Source organism: Notechis scutatus, chromosome 7 (assembly GCF_049901735.1).
Source record: "Notechis scutatus isolate UNSWTSFEM ecotype Mainland chromosome 7, rNotScu1.2, whole genome shotgun sequence".
NCBI lineage: Eukaryota > Metazoa > Chordata > Lepidosauria > Squamata > Elapidae > Notechis > Notechis scutatus.
Genome location: NC_142015.1, coordinates 148,277 through 167,220, shown reverse-complemented (window position 1 = coordinate 167,220; position 18,944 = coordinate 148,277). Strand labels below are relative to the sequence as shown.

Genomic DNA, 18,944 nt, shown 5'->3' with positions numbered 1-18,944 from the left:
ACCTTACTCTTTTCTATATTTAATTTCATTTTGTTAGATAGGGCCCAGTGTTCAAGTCTATTGAGATCCATCTGGATCGTGAACCTATCTTCTGCTAGTTGGTGGCATCTGCAAATTTGATGAGTTTTCCTTATCTTCCCACACCTAAACCATTTATGAAGATATTAAATAGTACTGGACTTAAAAGAGAACCTTGTGGCACCCCACTGCTTCCCTCCTTCCATGTAGATGTAGTTTCATTAATGACTACACATTGAGTGCAATTTATCAACCAGTTACAAATCCATTTAGTTACAAATCCATGTGGTCTATCTCACATGTTTCTAATTTACTAATGTTGTCTACTTTGTCAAATGCCTTTCTGAAGTCTAGGTATACTATGCCCACAGCATTTTTCTGGTCCACTAGTATAGATACTTTGTCAAAGAATAAAACAAGATTTCTTTGGCATGATCTGTTTTTGATAAACCCATGTTGGCTTTTGGTTATAATTTTGTTTGTTTCTAGGTGCTTGCAAATCTGTTGCTTGATTATGTAAGACACTGGTTTGATTTTGTTTTATTGCTTGTGTCTGAATTATATTAAATTTCAATATGACATGGTCACTCTCCCCTAAGGTTCCTACAACTTCAACCTCCTCTTGCATTTCATCTCTGCTCGTAAGAATTAACTCTAGTATAACTGACCCTCTAGTTCCTTACTGAAGTGCTTTACCTATAGGTCCTTGGTCCTGGCAGTTCAGTGTTAATGCTCTCAGTTAGGTTAATCAGATTAGGCTAAAGTACAATGAATATCCTATTTTTTTTCCTGTGACCATGATGGGGGAAAAGCCTCACGTTAAACTAGTAGGAATTGTAATCAACGTGAGGCACATTAATTCGCTGGCTTTGTTTCCCTTCCTTCTTGTGACCCCTGTGCCCTCCGCAGGCCTGGAGTGCTTGGGGCCAGTCATGTCCTCAGGCCCCTAAGACCGTGAGGGAGAAAGCCAGCCCTTGCTGGGCAGGGGGACACCTCTCTGCCCTGGAGAAAAGGAGAGGAGGGAACAGAGTGCCAACCGTGTCCTTTGTGTTAGGCAGCAAAACCTTCAATCCCAGCCCTGGAAGCTTAGTGCTCCTTCTGGAAGAACGAGTTGAAGGAGTTCTGAAAACTGGCGTTCTGATCATTAGCAAGCAAATCCAAAGGAAACCTGCAGGGTAATAGAGAGTGGCAGTGTGGCCAGAGTCAGGCACTGAAGCTGTGCGGGGGAGCAGCCAATTTCCATCCATCCAGTGTTTCTGCACAAAAAGGAGGAAGGAACAGCATCAACTGTAGCCTTGACTGCCTCAAGGGACTTTTCATGTCAATCTGTAGTCAGAGTTGGAAAAATGTCTCATTGCAGAATCATGTTCTGGTTTCACTCAACCCATTAACAATGCAAAAAGTCAAGATGGCAGCTGGTCCTAGTCATGAAAGCCTTGTCCCATTTTCATGTGTGTCTTGCATGTAAGGGGGATGTCAAGACTGAATCGCATTGCTTCTTCCAAAACTTAATGCTTTCCCACCTGCCAGTGAACTGGGAGGAGGGAAGGGGGAAATGGGATGCTGAGAATGTATGTGGAGATGGTGAGAGTATGGAAACCATCAAGGCCACCACTGCAGGTGCTGGAGAAAAAGATGGACTGTTACCATAATGGAAGAACATCTCATAATTGGACAATGTGATCACTCAGGGGTGGGTACAAGGGGAAGCTATGGTTTAACATGGCAAACATTTGTGCGGGAAAACCAGAGCTGGTTTTGTTTCATCAGTATCAATATGGTGTATCCAATAAAGTTTTACTTTTGGGAATTCATATCTCCCAAGAATGTTTCCTTGTTTTGGGTTCACAAGTCAGACAGTTAACAGGGGAGATCTTGAGAGTCACAGTTGCCTTCTTGACCTTTTTGACATCCTTTCCCCATGAATGGGATTGCAAACGATGCTGAAAGTAACAATGTAAAGCGATAGTCCGGTTCTCACAACCTGTGCCCAAAGAGTGGTGTTCCCATCACATGCTGAACTGCCACCCCCCATCCCCCAATCTTTCATCCTCATTGAGCAATTTGACTGACTCCATCCCTGGGTTTGTCTCCCTCTTTGGTTCAAGACTAGTGAGAAATGAGCAGGGACCCAGCAGTGCCAGAAGGAATTCACCAAAGGGCAGGGCAGCACCTAGCAGACTGAAGGGCTTCGTTGGGGAGCTGGAGGGCAGAATGCTTCCCCTCTCCGTCTTCTAAAAATGCCAGCATTTCATGCTATTGTTTTCCCTCCAGCTGCAAGAAAGGAGCATTTTGTTTTGAGCTCTGGCTTCCCCAAAGATCACTGGCTCAAATGGATCTGCTAGACCTGGGCCTTTAGACCCCTGACAACTGTAGTGCAGCTCTGATTAACCTTTTCTCTCATATATCACACGATGGGAAGTATGTGGGGTGATCCATGCACTTGTTACCTCTTGTTAACTATCTAAGCTTACTATCTAAGTAATAACGGATGCTTCCTACACTGGCATTAGCACAATTTGTGAATTTAGCCCCTAGAGGATTTTGTCAACATAACCTGTTAGAAATCAAAATGATGTCATGTATTAATGACATCATGCAAATGAATCCAATGAAGTAATTTGAACAAATGGCATCGTTCACACCATTTACATGGATACGGTGAATGCTCATCTCAAGAAGTTTGCCGTAGTCAATAGTCCTTCTAAGATGTTTCGAATGAGCATCTCGATGGAGTCCCAGGGAAAAAAGAGAAAGGGACAAAGGTTCTTGTTGCCTATGTTTGGACTGGCTCACCAAGATGTCTGTTAAGTGCTTCCCCTCCACACAGGGCAATATTGCTCTAAGACCAGCTGTATAATATTGTAATCACAGACTCTGAATTTACAGTAAATGTGTCCCAAACATTAGGACTTAAACACACAGCAGAAAAGATCCTGGTCAGCAGGTGCCCAGCTGGGTGCAAATCCTTCCCCTGAAAAATCTCAACAATCCGCTTTCTTAGAAAGGCTCCCTCCAAGGGGATACTTTGGGACTGGCTCGTTTTCATTCACCTTGCTGGTGTTTCTGGAAACATAATCTGGCACAGTTAATGAAGGGCAAGGTAACAGATAACCTACATCAACAACCTTCCCATTGTCTTCCATCTTCCTTTCCAGGATTTCAGGATCTTATCTCTTGCTTGAGCAATGGAAAGGAACACAATGGAGATATTTCTGTGTCTTTTGGTAACATTTTGATGAAACTGTATTTATTTTGGGGTTGTTTTTTTTACACTTTGTTTATATACTATGAGCCATTTGACACAAAGTGGGAAGTAAAGCAACATGTGTCTTTTTTTCCCCTGGAATTGCCTGCAAACTAGCAAATGCCAATTAATTCTGATTGTACTAAAATTCCAGAATCTCAACACCTTTTTATATCGTGGTGACCAAAACTGGATGCAGTTGTCAGCTGTCCAGCTAGTGAATCCAAAAAAGGAACTTCTGGGACATTGTTTTTCACAAAAAGTCAAACTATATTAGATACACTACATTGGCACAGAAGAAGCGAAACCGGCTCTGATTTTCCCATGTGAAAGCCCACATAGTTAAACGTGACTTTCCCCGTTGGCCATCCACCCCTTCAGTTCATTGCGTTGTCCAATTGAATTCACTCTTTTTGTTATGAGAATGATCTGCATCGTTCAAACACCTGCGTGTTTGAACTTGGCGGGTGGCAGCAGGGTCTCACCATCTGCAGGTGGAGTCTTCCAATTCCACTCCTGTCGCCCCTCACCCTCCCGATTGTTGTCAAGCTGAGAGCGAAGAAGTAACTAGGTGAAAGAGAAAATCACTTTTGACATGACGACCCCGCACCCCTGAAGAAAGATATGTATGGAATAAATATAAATATACATTAGCATGAACAATTCACCAATGTATAAATTATTAGTCTCACTTCTGTCGTTTAGGGTTTCTGGAATGAAACCTTTTTACTAGCCTTGCCACCACCCACTCTTTCCATCACACTCCCATCAAAACTGGTCGGAGATAATCCGTTTTGGGACCCCATGCAGCCTAGAGATGTGCTGCACAAATTTTGCTAAGATCCGGGCTGAAGGGAGCTTTTGGCCTGGTATGAAATGGGCCTGTTTTGAGAACAGGTCAACAACAGTCCAGATTATAGTGTTCCCTCGTCCCAAACTCTCGGGCAGCTCCACTATGAAATCCATGACTATCTTACTAACAGAGAAGAAATGATAGAGGGAGTTGAGGTTGCAGGAACTTTGAGGAAAGTGACCGTGTCATATTAGAATTCAATATAATGCAATCACAAGCAATAGAACGTAATCAAACTAGTGCCTTAGACTTTGAAAAAGCCGGTTTCAACAGCTGTTTTGCTGTTGAACTTGGAAAGTATTCCTTGCTAGAAACCACTTTTCCCCCCCAAAGACTTCAAAACTGGGTTGAAAACATGGCATTGTGAGTAGGTTCTGCCTGTCCTTAATCAGCTTTTCATCTTTGGTTTAGTGTCACCTGCTGCTGAGCGCCTCCGATATATCCTGGGTGAAGATGATGAGCCCCCCAACCCAACACTATTCACTGAGATGGACATTCTCCAACATGATGGAGAAGAAATGGAATGGAAGGAGGCAGCCAGGTAGGAAAACTGAGAGGGCCAGAGCCATTTGGCTACCAAGGCTAAATTCGTGGCTGGGTAGATCTAGCAGTTCAACACTAGGACCTTTCGTTGCAAGAGGACATGTCTGAAGGGAGCAGGGGACTGAACCCCTTGGTTTCGGCAGCTCTTTCACGACTATCATTCTGTGATGTTCTGGCTTAGGACCACTTTCCATAATGTCGAGAAGAATTGCCACACCGGGCTCAGTTGTTGGTTGGCAACAGGGTGCATTGCCCAAAGCCTTGTGCTCGGATCGGGCCACTGGCTTGATTGCAGGGACAGTCCTGAGGGAGGTGGCGATAGGAAAGGGGCTTCAGGGACTGAGCTGAGACCAGACCTGGGATCACGACCAGAGCAGTGGCTGCCCTAAGGAGATTGGGAGATGCCCCATGGGCTCACAGCCTTGGCACTTCCATCTGAGCCTTGCCTGCTGGGGGAACAGCTCCGGATGCAGCTGTTAGTTTGCAGTGAGAGCCAATTCAGAATGGCAGCCCTGACACCTGCCTCAGTTGTTTGGCGGGGCTTCCGTGCATGGGATGGCCCCATCAGTTGCTGACCCGGAGGAGGAGGAGGAGGAGGAGGAGGAGGAGGAGGAACTAGGGCCATTAGACAGAGGGATCCAGGGTCCCCAGGAGCATTCAGAGAGCCTGGGGTGGAGGAGACACATGGCCAGGTCCATCAGGCACTGGGTGTGTATGTGTTGTGGTGCAATCCACCAGGTGGATAGCTACTCGCTCAAGAAGAGGACGGAGAGGCATGGCTGCCACAAGTTAAAACTGATGATCAGCAACAGGCTGCCTCTTATGAGGAGCAGCTGCTGCATCTGCCCAATCCACAGACGCAAAGAGCGGGGAGATGGGGAGCTCAGAAGAGGTCGGTGAGGCTGCTTGTGAGAAAGCAGCCTCGGCCCTCCTAAAGAGAAACACCAGGTTCTGAACTACTTAGTCAGGCATGTGAGAGGGAGACGTTGGCAAAGCAACCGTTCACTTTCTTGAGCATCATCTTCGGCTCCGTGCTTCCTGCACCCTGATTTCATGCTGTGATCCTTGGATTTGTCTTGTTGGCTTTTCCTGGACGTGGACTTGGGTTTGCATCTGCACTCGGGGAGATGATTGTGGGGTACGTTTGCTTGAGACCTTACTTCTTCAGCTTTAGGCATGTGTGTTTGGGCTTAATCACTGAATTGCTTGGGAGAGGAGCTTTTGACTTGGGGATTCAGGGGCTTATTGCTATAACGATTAGAGTGGTGCAGGGAACACACGGTACTCACACCTGTTGCCAGAGCGCTGTTTGGCAGTGTGCAATTCAGGGGCAGGGGCAGCACTTAAGAGCCATCTTTGCACCCGATATGCACCCCACTGGCAGAGTGAGCGGTGGCAGTTTGGAGCCAGCTACGCCAGCATGTTTGGGGGTAGCATGCCCTGGAGACCCTGGGAGATGACTTATGGTGGAATCCTAAGAAGCTGTGTCCGTCACCCAAGGGCCCTCAGGAGAAGTTTTGGAAAGACTCGGGGAGGATGGTGGCCACCCAGAGGACACTGGGCACAACAACCAAGCCTGCACAAGAGCCGGATGGAGGGCCGAGAATGACTTGGAAGCTCTTCGTGGCAGGGGCCAGGCTCCTTAAAGGAATGTCTCCCTCCCCGGGATCGGTTCACTCCGCCCATGCCACCTGAAGCAGCCTGCAGGCCCCCGCGGCCAGAGTGTTCCTGCTGGTGGCGCCAGGAGAAGAGCCTTCCCTGCCACTTGGGACCTCTGGCCACCCTGGGTGAGGTCAGCGCCAACCCTCCTGGCTCTGCCAGTTGGCCTGGAGCTCTGGCTGAGGGGCTGGTTGATAGATTAGCAACAGGTCCCACCCAGCCGCTTCTCGTCATGCTCCCTCTTTTTAGCTTGGTTGATGTTTTATAGCACTGTATTTATTTTGTCGGGGTTATATAGTTTCATCCTTTCATGTTGTTAGCCACTCAGAGTTACCGTGTGGTAAGATGGTTGGCTAATAAATTTTACAATTCAATCATCAATCAATTAATGTAGCATGGAAGGAAGAGCTACTCACCTCGCAGCCCGGAGTTGTGAGATGTCCCAGCCCTTCCAGGTGGCAGGTGGTTCCACCCGCATCCCTCCCCAGGTTGTATTACCTCGGATACCTCCAATCCAACCCTTGGCCACCTTCTTCCAAATGCTCCCAGGAGGCTCTTCCCCACACAGGAAGCCCTCATCCCACCGGCTGCAGGACAGCCTCGCCCACCTGCCCCCGGCCGGCTTCTCCCTTGTGCCTCCAGAGAAACGGAAGGTTGCCCCAGGGAGGTTTCCTCCGTGGGCTCCTCTTGGAGGGAGAACCAGGATCCCGTCCCTTCCAGCCACCAAGAGCCAGGGAAGAGGCGCCAGAGCGGAGCCCTGGGAGGAGGCCGGGTGCCTCGCGGAAAGTCAGGCCTGCAGCTGCAGAAGGGAAACCCTTGGCTGGACCAGAAACCAGGCGCCCTGCAGCTCCTCATTCACATCAGATCCGGACTGAATCGGGGCTTGAATTCACCTGGGCTGATTTTGGTGCAGAGAGATACGGGACTGTAACCAATGGACTGGCAGTCCTCAACTTACGACCACAACTTACGACCACAAAATTTCTGTTGTTGAGACATTTATTAAGTAAGTTTTGCCCCATTTTATGACTTTTCCTGCCGCGGTTGTTAAGTGAACCATTGCAGTTGTTCAGTTAGTAACACGGTTGTTAAGTGAGTCTGGCTTCTTCCCCATGGACTCTGCTTGTCAGAAGGTCGCCAAAGGGGACCCCATGACCCCCTGGGCCCCTGCAACGGTCATAAGTATGAAACAGCCGAGACTTTTGATCCCGTGACCATCCCATGGGGAGGCTGCAAAGGTTGCAGCTGTGAACAACAGTCAAAGGCCTCTTTTTTTTCAGTGCCATCATGACTTTGAATGGGCAAATGAAGAGTTAACTTTGCTTACTTACTGCAACTATATAAAACAAACCCTTTTGAAATCCTTGAACTTTAATCAAAGTATTAACGGAAACCTTAAGGCATCCTTATATTATTGGATTTTAAGTTCAGCACCATTTAAAATAACACAAATCCAAATCCTTATGGAATGTCGCCTATCAGCTGAGATTCTAGAGGCATTAGCCCATCATTTTTCATGAATATGCTGAGTCTCTCTGCACTGGGGGAGGAATTTGGAGACTCTAATAGCACCGTGGAGCTCGTTTCAACCTCTTGGTTGGGAAGAACAAAGCATTGTGAGTGCTTATGTCCAAGGAAAACAAAAATATAAAGTCAAGCAACTAATAACATAGCTTTATTTTTTAATAATTCCCTTCTCTTTCTTGGTCCTGGTAGTTTTCACATTGTGCCCCATGATTTGTCCATAGTGGAAGGTGGGGACGAAGCCATGAAAGACGCATTGCACTCCTTGGCCTGTTCACAGTGGCCCGATAGGAATACCCCGGAGCAAACACTAAGTAAAAAGCTTGGGGACTTTTGCCATGGCTCTCCATCCAGAGTTGTGTCTATCCAAAATCTTTTAAATAAATAAGCAAAGCTTTTGCTGAAATGTGGATTTAAGGCTGGCAACCATTCACGTGTCCAGTAACTTCAAGGCAGAAATGGGGAAGCGGGGAAAGCTAAAATTCCAAGATTATTCTTCTATCTTTAGAATTTTCTCCCACCAAAAGTAATTTTTGTTTTGCTTCTCATTCTGTTACAAATTATGTCATTCTAGCTGAGTGGCAATGGGAGGGGGAAACTCTGCCAAGATGTCCCCTAGTGCAGTGGTCCCCAACCTTTTTTGTACCAGGGACCGGTTTCAAGCAGAAACATTTTTTCAAGGACCGGGGGAGAGAATCGAGTTTGGTAGTTTGCTTGCAGACGTTTCATTACCTGACTAGGTAACATCTGATGTTGTTACCTAGTCGGGTAATAAACGCCTGCCAGCAAACCACCAAGTTCAGGGAGCGCCTCGGCCCTGCCTCCCTCAGCCCCATCCCTCAGGTGTCTCCCTCCCTCCCTCCCTCCCTCAGGTGTCTGCCTCGTTCCTCTCTCAGTCACTCTATCGCTCCTATAGCAGCCCAGGAAGAAACTGCTTCAAAGAAGCCGGGGTGGGGGTGGGTGGCTTTCCTGTCGCCACAGCTTCCCGAGCGCTGTTTTCACCCGCCCGCCGCCCGCTCGCAGTTCAATCCACAGTGCTCCGTTTCGCCTGCCTGCCTGCCTGCTTCTTCGGAGCAGCTTCGGCTGATAAAAAGAGGCGAATAGTTATTATTCTCAGCCAAGCTGCTCCCAAACAACCAGACAGGCAGGCAGGCAGAACGGAGCACTGTGGATTGAACCGCGAGCGGGCGGGCGGGCGGGGTGGGGGTGAAACGGGCGCTTCGGGGAAGCTGCGGCGACAGGAAAAGCCACCCCCCCCGGCTTCTTTGAAGCAGTTTCTTCCTGGGCTGGTGGAGGAGCGAGAAAGCGACTGAGAGAGCTGAGCCAGCGAGCAGGACAGGCTTCGGTTGCTTCCTCCCTCCCCTTCTTTCATTTGTGTCCTTGATCCCCGATCCCAGCAGCATTCACCGAAGGCGAAGAAAGCCGCCATTTTTTTTATTTTATTTTTCTTTGCGGCCCGGTAAAGAGTGCTCCACGGCCCGGTACCGGTCCGCGGCCCGGTGGTTGGGGACCCCTGCCCTAGTGTCTCTTGGTTTAGTCCATTGTCAGCTGTGAAAAAACAATTATCCAAGACATGTCAAACAACAGTTAGCAAAACCTAACCAAAAGGGGTTGATCTTGAAACAACTAAGCAGAGTCAGGCTTGCTGGAATTAAAAAAAAACATAAAAAAACATTCTGGAAATAGTCCCAAAGATGCTGTTCAAAGGGCAACTGGACTTTCCTATTTTTTTTCCTTGAATACATTTTGCTTCTCATCCAAGAAACTTCTTCAGTTCTTGGATGAGAAGTGAAACGTTTTCAAGGGGGGGAAAACCAAGGAAGTCCAGTTGCCTTTTGAACAACCCCTTTGGGATAACCATGACCTGGATGACTGAGATGCTCCATAGACCTTCTGGAAACAGGCAGCCATAGGCCGCTTTCTGATACACCAGCTGTCACAAAGTTTGAATCAAGCACACCCTTGTTTTAGTTCAGCTCCAACTGCATCATGGTCGGTTTAGTTCAACGTAACCCAGCTCTTAGCGCAGTGCAGTGCAGTGACTTGTAGGCTTCCGTTGTTATGTTCATTTTGCCTGGAGGCAAAGGGTTAAATCCCTTCTCCATCACAGGATTCAATATTTCCCTTGCTGCATGCAGACTGATGAAAAACCCCAATGATTAGGAAACCCCCTCAGGTATTTCCTCTTCCTGACATGTAAAGATAGGAGATCTGTGACGGGCAGAACTTTATTTCTCTCATTCTCTAAAGAAAATGAATTTTCTTGCCAGAACTTGGTATTATTTCTATTGTAGCATCCTTCATAAACTTTTAGAATACAGAATGTAAAATAACAGAGCTGGAAAATCCCTCACCCTAAGCCACAACTCCAAGAGGCACGTTGTTCCATTGATTGACTGCTGCTACGGTCAGGAAATTTCTCCTTATTTCCAAGCTGGACCTCTCTTGTACAAGCTTCCACCATTACTTCTTCTTCTGCTACCCTCAGGAGCTGGAGAGAATAACCCCTTGGCTCTGTGAGTGGCCCTCAAGGGCTGGAATTAGAGCCCCATACGGGTTCTAACTTCATTGGCTGAAACCTGCAAGCCTGGAAGTACATGATGTTTCTTCCCCTCATATTTCTATCCCAAGAAAGAAGGGAGGTTCCTCTGGGAGGTTTGCCATGTTTGCCAATTCCTTCAGCTGTCTCTGGTCTCCCAGGTTATTCCCACAGACCATTCCATATGGTAAAAAAGATGCTGGTATCTTTCTTTGTTTCAGATGGATTAAGTTTGAAGAGAAGGTGGAAGAAGGCGGGGAGCGATGGAGCAAACCTCATGTATCAACTCTGACTTTGCATAGCTTGTTTGAGCTGCGTACTTGCCTGCAGATGGGAACCATCCTGTTAGATCTTGATGGCTACTTCCTGCCACAAATCATAGGTAAGGTAAGATCTGCAAGGATCTGAAATTAAAGGCACAACCCACCCAAACCCTGCTTCACTCAAGGAAAGGGCTCACCAAAGTGCTTTCAAGCAGTGATAGGACATAAGGAAGTGGGGTGAAAAGACCACTCCCTCAGTCTTACAGACAGCTCAGGTGTTAAGGGAGTCATTTGAAGAACTCTGTGTCTGAGGTGATAGGAAGGCTACCTCTGTGATGACCTATTCAGGTGCACAAGTCATTGCTTCAGGAGCATGGGATATGTTGTAGTGCCTGCATCCTTGTAAAGATGGTGGTCACGATCCTTCTGCGTTTGTATCAAAATCTTCCGAAGACATTAGAGTCCTGCTTAATCTGGGGCATCTGGAGTTCAATCGGGGTTTAACAAATGTATAACCTTCTTAGATGATCTCTAAAGTCCCTTCCAGCTCAGGCAATTCCTGGCATCCAGGGCTAATCATCCTTAACGGTGCATGGCAGAATTAATGGTGGGATATCGTGAGTGGTAAGCTTTAACCAGTCCAAAAGGAATCCACAGCTATTATTAGATCTGTAGCTTTGAAAGTTGCATGTTATACTTTCTTGCATTATACTGAATACCATTATAAAAGAATATATAATTACTTTTGTACCCTCATTGGATATTGGTTCAGTTTTATTTTGTTTGTTTATTTATTAAATTGTTTTCTGCCCATCTCATCATGAAGTCATTCTGAGCAGTTTACATTGTTTAAAAGAATAAAGCAATACAACAACATGGATCTAATAAGAATAAAATACTATAAAAATACAAAAGATCTGCTATAACTAAAAGATGGGGAGGGAGGGGAGATCTGTGGTTCATCTCTCAGCCCCCACCCTCAGGGAGCAGGCTGTTCCAAGGGGCAGGAGCTCTTCTCCTGGACCCAGCCAGCCAGAATTCCCTGGCCAACAAGGCTTGGAGCCGGCTTCCTTTGCCAGTGTGCCTGGCGCCAGCCGACCCCGGTGGGGCGAGAGGGTCCCAAAAGGAACCAGGCCAGGAAGAAGATTCCCAGCACCTTGAGTTGCGCCCAGAAGCAGACTGGCAGCCAGGAGAGCTTATGAAGCAATGGTAACTGGGCCCCTCTAAGGCCCCCCAAGGCTGCCTGCGCTCCTGCCCCAGCTGTTCTTCAAGGGTAGCCTTCTGGTGCCCGATGGATTTCCTCTCATGGATTTGACTTTTATATTCATTAATACATGCATTTTGTGTTATCATCTAAAAATCACAGTTATGTTTTTATATAACTTTTAAGTCAATAACTGAGGATATTTGAAAAAATGTGTATTAGCTTTTACGTTGCTACTAGTTCAATGATTGAAATCAGTGGTGGGATTCTAATATTTTTTCTATCGCTTCTGTGGGCGTGGCTTGGTGGGTGTGGCAGAGGAGGGATACTGTAAAATCTCCACTCAGAGGTGGGATTGGCCGGTTCTCTGAACTACTCGAAATTTCCGCTACCGGTTCCCTAGAACCGGTCAGAACCTGCTGAATCCCACCTCGGATTGAAATACGTCTTGATGAATTGGGTTGGGCAATAGTTGGCAGTCTCTGTGTAGCCAGCCAGCATTCCCAGGAGGCCCCTTGAAAGACATTGGATGTCAGGGTGTCTTTGGAAGCTCATTGAAGGGAGATGAAGTTTGTCTTATAAAGGTTTCATCTCCCACTCCTACTCTAATCTCCTCAAAGAAAAATAGCATGGGCAAAAAATTAAATCTATTACCTTACATCCATCTGGTCTGGAAATTCAAGAGTCATACAAGACTAACAAAAGTTGGGAATATTTTGGCTGGACATCATCAATAGTATAATCTATGTTTTTCAGATAATGTCATTGAAAAACAAATAGAAGATGGCCTTCTAAAGCCAGAGCTGCGAGAGAAAATAAGCTATGTGCTCCTTAGAAAGCACCGACATCAGATGAAGAAATCCATCCACCGATCCTTGGCAGATATTGGCAAATCTGTCTCAAGCATAAGTGAGTGAAATTTCCAGAGTGCTATTTTTGGCAAAGCAGGGAAGATGGTGACAGCTAAAGGGAAGTCTTGGGTTCCTTCGTATGGGCTTCTTTTGCTACTGCAAAATCATCAAGACGACCTTGAAGGACAGCAAAAGTGGGGAGAGGATATGGCTCTGATCAATCCTGGGGGGAAATTTTTTTAAAAAAGGATTTTTCGGCAGCAGCCAAAAAAGCTAATACAATCCTTAGTTGTATAAACAGAGGCATAGAATCACAATCATGTGAAATATTAGTACCACTGTATAAAGCCTTAGTAAGGCCACACCTGGAATACAGCATCCAGTTTTGGTCACCACATTACAAAAAAGAAGTTGGGACTTTGGAAAAAGTGCAGAGAAGAGCAACCAGGATGATTAGGGGGCTGGAGACTAAAACATAGGAACGGTTGGAGGATTTGGGTCTGGCTGGCCTGGAGCAAAGAAGGACCAGGGGTGACAGGATTGCAGGGTTCCAGTATTTGAGGGGCTGCCCCAAAGAGGAGGGGGCTCAGCACCTGAAGGCCAGACAAGAAACAAGGGATGGAAACTAACCAAGTACGGAAGCAGCCTGGAATGGAGGAGAAACTTCCTTACAACCGGGAAGACAATGAACCAGGGCCACCAAAGTTGCCTCCAGAAATCGTGGGGGCTCCATCACTGGAGGTTTTTAAGAAGAGACGGGACAGTCACTGGTCTGAAATGACCCAGGATCTCCTGCTTGAGCAGGGGGCTGGACTAGCACTAGAAGACCTCCAAGGTCCCTTCCAGGTCCATTCTGATTGATTGATTGTTCCCAAAAATGTGGAAAGGGGAGATTCACAGTACATGATATATTCAGTTCCATTGTGACATCCAGCAATTCCCTGAAATAGAAGATGGCAAAGAAGCAACTGCTCAGGTTGCAGGGGTCAACCCGCCTCTTGCTGTGTGCTCTCCTGCCCCTCCCCGTAACTGGTGCCCATGGAAAAAGTGCTGTGGGGAATTCAGTCTGCGGTCCACCTCTCCCCACCTTTGCCTTCTTACTCAACGAGCCGTGTTTCTTCAGTGGTTTGGGCTCTTGCTTGGTCCCAACATTTCACTAGCTGGTCCTTTTTGTTGTAGTTGTGGGCTATGACAGGTTCACCCCCATTATGTTTCTGCCTGCCAACAGACCGTAGCCCTGTCCAGAGTCCGGCTGCAGGAGGTGGCTTTTATCGTTCTTCTGAAGACCTCCGTATAAGGCAGAACTCAACTTATGGAAGATTACGTAAGTTCCTTTCCTCACTACCTGATATAATAATTGGTAGGGTTTTTATGTTTTTAATATTTTTATATTGCCCTTTATTTTTACCCCAGCTTTATTTAAGGGATTTTTTTCATCAGTACTTTGAATATTTGTTTTTCAAATTTCCTAATTAGAAAGTTCTCATCTTTATTCAGCACTGACAAATATAATACAGGAAGGAAAACAGTCGGTTCGTGAGTCCCGTCACCCAACGAAAGGGTCACCCCAACACTGAGCAGCCAAACAACAGCTCACTCCCCGTGGCGTCTGGGGGGGGGGGACTCGGCCTGGCTTGAATTTCCACCTGCCGGTTAAGGGAAGGCGAGGGAACTTCTCCAGCCTAGCAGTGCAGGCTGCCCACACAGCCTGGGAAGTGGCCCCAGCAGAGTCCAGCACTCGGGAGGGTGAGCTTCCTCCCCAGCAGGGCTGCCCCGAGTTGCCTGACCGATGGGCTCAAGCAGAACTCAACTGTGGCCAGGTTTGGGGCCCAGGATACAACAGTAGACAAGGCCACTCGCTTCCTTCTAGCACTCATGCTGGAAGAAATGAAACGGCCTCTCTGCACACTGGAAGCCATTCAAAGTTGGCTGGAAAATGGGCCGCTGTATAAACACTTAAAATAAACGAACAAACAAACAAACGTTTTCCTCCTTTAGGCCACACCCAAAGCCGAAGCATGAACGACATCACGGACACGCCAAGCACAGCCCAGGTAGGGAACCGCCAGCCGCTGCTCTTTGAGAGCCTCCCAGGGTGGCCCCAGGGTGGGACTGCTGGGCCTGTCCTCAGAAGGTGGGTGGCTCCCTTCCCTGCTCAGCGGCTTTTGGGCCCACGGGGATGCCAGCCCCACCCAAATCCCCCCCCCTTCCAGAGACTTCAGAAGAAGCCGCTGCCCTCCACTGTCTGTAGCCGAGGGAGGGGGTTTGAACTCAAGCGCTGTCTTCACCTAGATGGGATTGCTCTTGTGGTGTGGGACCGTTTTAAGAGGAAGAAGGGCGGCGGTCCAGATTCACTCCAGGGCCTTCTCTAGCAACTGATGCGGGGGAAGGGGGCAGGACTAGAATCTGGGTCTCCTTGTGCTTTGTCCAACATCTTTTACCCGGGACTGGTTGCCTCCCGGTTTCTCTCCTCATGCCTTAATCACCTTGCCAAACTGGCTCTCTTAATATGGTGCTATATATCCATATGTGTATCTGCAGATAATAATGATATAAATTAGTAACATTAATGATCAGTAATTAGCAAAATTAGAAATATCAACAATGTAATAATACAGCATGACATTATTATTTTATACATTTTATTTTATTATTATTTTATGTTCTAACCATGAATTCCGGGAGAAAAGGGGTCTACTGGAATGCTTCTTTCTTTCCCATGGACGGTGCTGGTTACGAAAGCAAGTCAAGATAAATCAGACGAGAAGGAACGTTTCTCATCTTCTGAGAAATATTTTTTTTCTCTCCAGCTCAGAAACAAGTTCATGAAGAAGATCCCCAAAAACGCTGAAGCCTCGAATGTTCTGGTGGGAGAAGTGGACTTCCTGGACAAGCCTTTGGTAACCTTTGTCCGGCTTACACAGCCCACTATGCTGGGTGGGATGACGGAAGTGCCTATTCCAACCAGGTAGGTCGATGGTCAGAAACACTCCCTGCACCTTCGTCCAGTTTAAAAGACGGAAACAGGGCTAAAGCCTGGAGTGGATTTCCCACCTTCACCATTTCATTTCTATTTCTATATTTCTACCCAGGTTCATTTGGAGTTACTGAAAATGGTCCCTAAAGGGACAATTCATTTTTTAAATCTTATTTCACAGTATGCAAAACAACCCATAAATACTGGATTAATACTTGCTTTAAAAGTCTTCTGACTTTGCTTAATTTGGGGGAGAATACAGTATGAGGGTTCTGCCTCTCAAAACTTCCAAACCATTATGAAAATTTCATCCACCAATTTAACAGAAGATTCAGCTAATAATCGCATTTAACTATGTTTCGTTCAGAATTCTTCTCCTTTCTTCCCAGAATCATAGACATTCTAGTCTTTTTATTTTATTTAAAATTACATTTCAGGCATGAGGAGAGAAATTTCAGGCATTCCAGGTGGTCTAACATGGCACAAGTGTCTGGCTTACTCTACTTGTGAATGATCATGATGTTGACTTGCCCCTATTCCATTGAAAAGCGTAGAATCAGCTTTTAGCAAATGGTCATAACAGGAAAAGTCATATTCTGTCCACCTCTATCAACGCTTTGATACTTTTGTTAGCCATTTAAAGGGTCAGCCATTCTCTCCTGCAGGAGCTTGTTATCTGGGAACAGTGTTCAGCTGGCTTGCAAATGCTCATATCTTGGTTTGCTTTCCTTCACCAGATTCCTATTTATACTCCTGGGTCCCACTGGAAAAGCAAAATCCTACAACGAAATTGGGCGAGCCATTGCTACCCTTTTGGTAGATGATGTAAGTCAGTTTTGCAGGCCTTTGCCATCTGCCCCCTTGTCAATGTTTTTCTTCAAGTGCCCCAAATGCAACAGCACAATGCAGCATAACTGATCCCAAAGATCTACTCAATATCTTGTGCAAGGAGGTGATAAGTGGGTGAACCAAAATGTGTTGGTGTAAAAGAATCTTTCCTTGGGGTATTTTAAATACTCGGTCGTTGTGATTGTATTGTCTTATTTAAACATCGGCTCCTGGCTACTTTCCTTGGTGACCAGAGGCAATCTCGCCTGACCACTAACCAGCCAAGACCCAGGGAAGGCCTTTTGTTTCGCTTATTGCAACCAATGGGGAGAGAAGCTTCCGCACCTTGGTTCTCTCCAAAGTTCCAACCCCAAATATCCCCTTCTTTATACGGCCCTGTCCCAGCCGCCACGTCCCTCCTTGTTCTCCATTGGCTGAGCTGCTAGGTGGGAGGTTGCCCTCTTCCTGACCGCCTCCTACACATTTCCTGCTACATACTAAATCATGCATCACATGTACATTAAAATTAGGAGATAATTAATGCAAGGTGTGTCTAATAATATTAATCAGCTAATTAGGGATGCCCGGTTGCCTGTTTTGAGTTCTGGACTTTTTAAATGGATTCTTAGAACAATATATTTTTCCTGTTTTTCAGTTTTAGCTTTGCCTTTCCTGTTTTCCAATTCAGTTATCTTTCCTGGCTAGTCATTTCCTCTTGTAGCTGTTTTTACAGTATGTATTCTTCTTTTTCCAACTCTGAAGACCCAGCTAATTTTTGTCTACATGTCTCTCTTACATCCCGCTTTTATACTACCATTTCCTTTCTCCCCATTATGGCAAGTTGGTTCTTTTCCACGCAATAAATTTTCATTGCACAGTAGATTTTACTGTCTCGGAAGATTCATCATATTGGTGCATGGCTTCTAGTGATTCAGTTGGAATGTTTTCTCATTCATGCGTTCAATACTGTTCTTAAATACAAGACAAGAAGTGAAGACCTAACCAAGATTGTACACAGGAGATTGGCTGCTCCATGGCTTCCTAGCTAACGATTCTTCCTTTTTGTGTGCAGCTGTTCAGTGATGTAGCCTACAAAGCAAGAGACAGAGAAGACCTGATAGCAGGACTAGATGAGTTTTTGGATGAAGTCACCGTCCTTCCTCCAGGCGGGTGGGATCCAAAGGTTCGAATAGAGCCACCCAAGAAAGTGCCCTCTGCAGAGAAAAGGTAAGTGGGTTCTTGGTGCTTCCACTTCCTTTGTCCAAGGGAGCCTCATTCCTTTGTAATATCAGGAAGGACCTCTTTGGGGATTAATCCCGGTTTTTACATAGATTAAAAATATGAGCAAACAAAACACATACATACATGATTTATACAGGGAAATTAATGCCATATCAATGTAAAAATGCACCTAGTTCTGTCAATTTATGGTGTATCAAAACAGGACTAGCTGGTCTAGAGGTTAAGGCACAAGGCTAGAAAACAAGAGACCAAGCCCTGGGTCAGACCTGCCCCCCAAACAATCACTTAGGAAAGCAGACTCTTGACTCCCGTTGACCGAATTGGACTTTTACTAAAGATGTTGGTTGCAGGAAGGTGAGGCAGGATCTGAAGTTCCCTCTCACCAATACAAAGAGCCAAACCCAATCCCTCCCTGACCTGTAGTTCAACTTTTCCCATGATTTGTAGGTGTATGTATTTTGTTTGCTCATATTTTTAGAACTATGTTCAAACCAGGGTGGGCCAGAGAGGGCTGGACATGGCCCAGGGAGGGCCCATAAAATGCGCAGGATTAGGAAAAAGGAGACTCAGGTTCTGTAGAATTTGATGGGTGACATTGGACCAACCGTGGTCCTCCTGCCTCCCAGGGATGCTGTTTCCAGGATGGAATAGGAGGACTGACGCCACTAGCTGGACCCACTGAGTCGCCATAGAGCCGCTTCGGGAGGAGGGAGGGGGTTTTGTATGTTGCCTTGAGCCTCTTAGAGGAAAAGTAAGACAGAAATCTAATAAATATCTGCCTTCAACTGCCCCCAACTTGTATTACCGGCACCCATTTGCAGCCTTTGGGTACTAATATTCCATGTCATATTCTTCCTAGAAAATCTGTGTTTTCTCTGAGCGAAGCAACCCAGATGAATGGGGCAGCCAGAGGAGTGGCAGGGGGTGGGGGTGGGGGCAACGAAGAAGATCTTCCAGCTGTCCATGAAATTGGAGAGGAGCTGATCTGGACCGGACGGTGAGAAAAGCGTCCCTGCAATCGGCTGGCAGTAGTGAAGGGGGGGAAAACCCTGCTGTTCGGGTACAGGGAAGCACTGAATACAGCTCTGCAGCTGAAGACATGACCTCATTTGCTGGAGAAGAAGGACGGGCCTACAGACCTGCCTTTCCCTCTTTGGAAAGAAGGAGTCTGCTCAAAAGAGCAGCATAAGCCTCAC

At 46.6% G+C, this 18,944-nt stretch overlaps 1 protein-coding gene across 12 annotated transcripts in view; it reads left to right on the top strand.

The window, feature by feature from the left end:
• The window catches only part of SLC4A5 (solute carrier family 4 member 5), a 58,068-nt gene that overhangs the window by 9,869 nt on the left and 29,255 nt on the right, over nt 1–18,944 (top strand). For all 12 annotated transcript variants that reach the window (XM_087969839.1, XM_087969841.1, XM_087969837.1 and 9 more), the window contains 9 exons: nt 4,530–4,659; nt 10,605–10,765; nt 12,607–12,759; nt 13,930–14,025; nt 14,700–14,755; nt 15,512–15,669; nt 16,416–16,503; nt 17,579–17,733; nt 18,608–18,745. In XM_087969839.1, the coding sequence (XP_087825965.1) occupies nt 4,530–4,659; nt 10,605–10,765; nt 12,607–12,759; nt 13,930–14,025; nt 14,700–14,755; nt 15,512–15,669; nt 16,416–16,503; nt 17,579–17,733; nt 18,608–18,745 (1,135 nt within the window). The remainder of the gene's footprint in view (nt 1–4,529; nt 4,660–10,604; nt 10,766–12,606; nt 12,760–13,929; nt 14,026–14,699; nt 14,756–15,511; nt 15,670–16,415; nt 16,504–17,578; nt 17,734–18,607; nt 18,746–18,944) is intronic.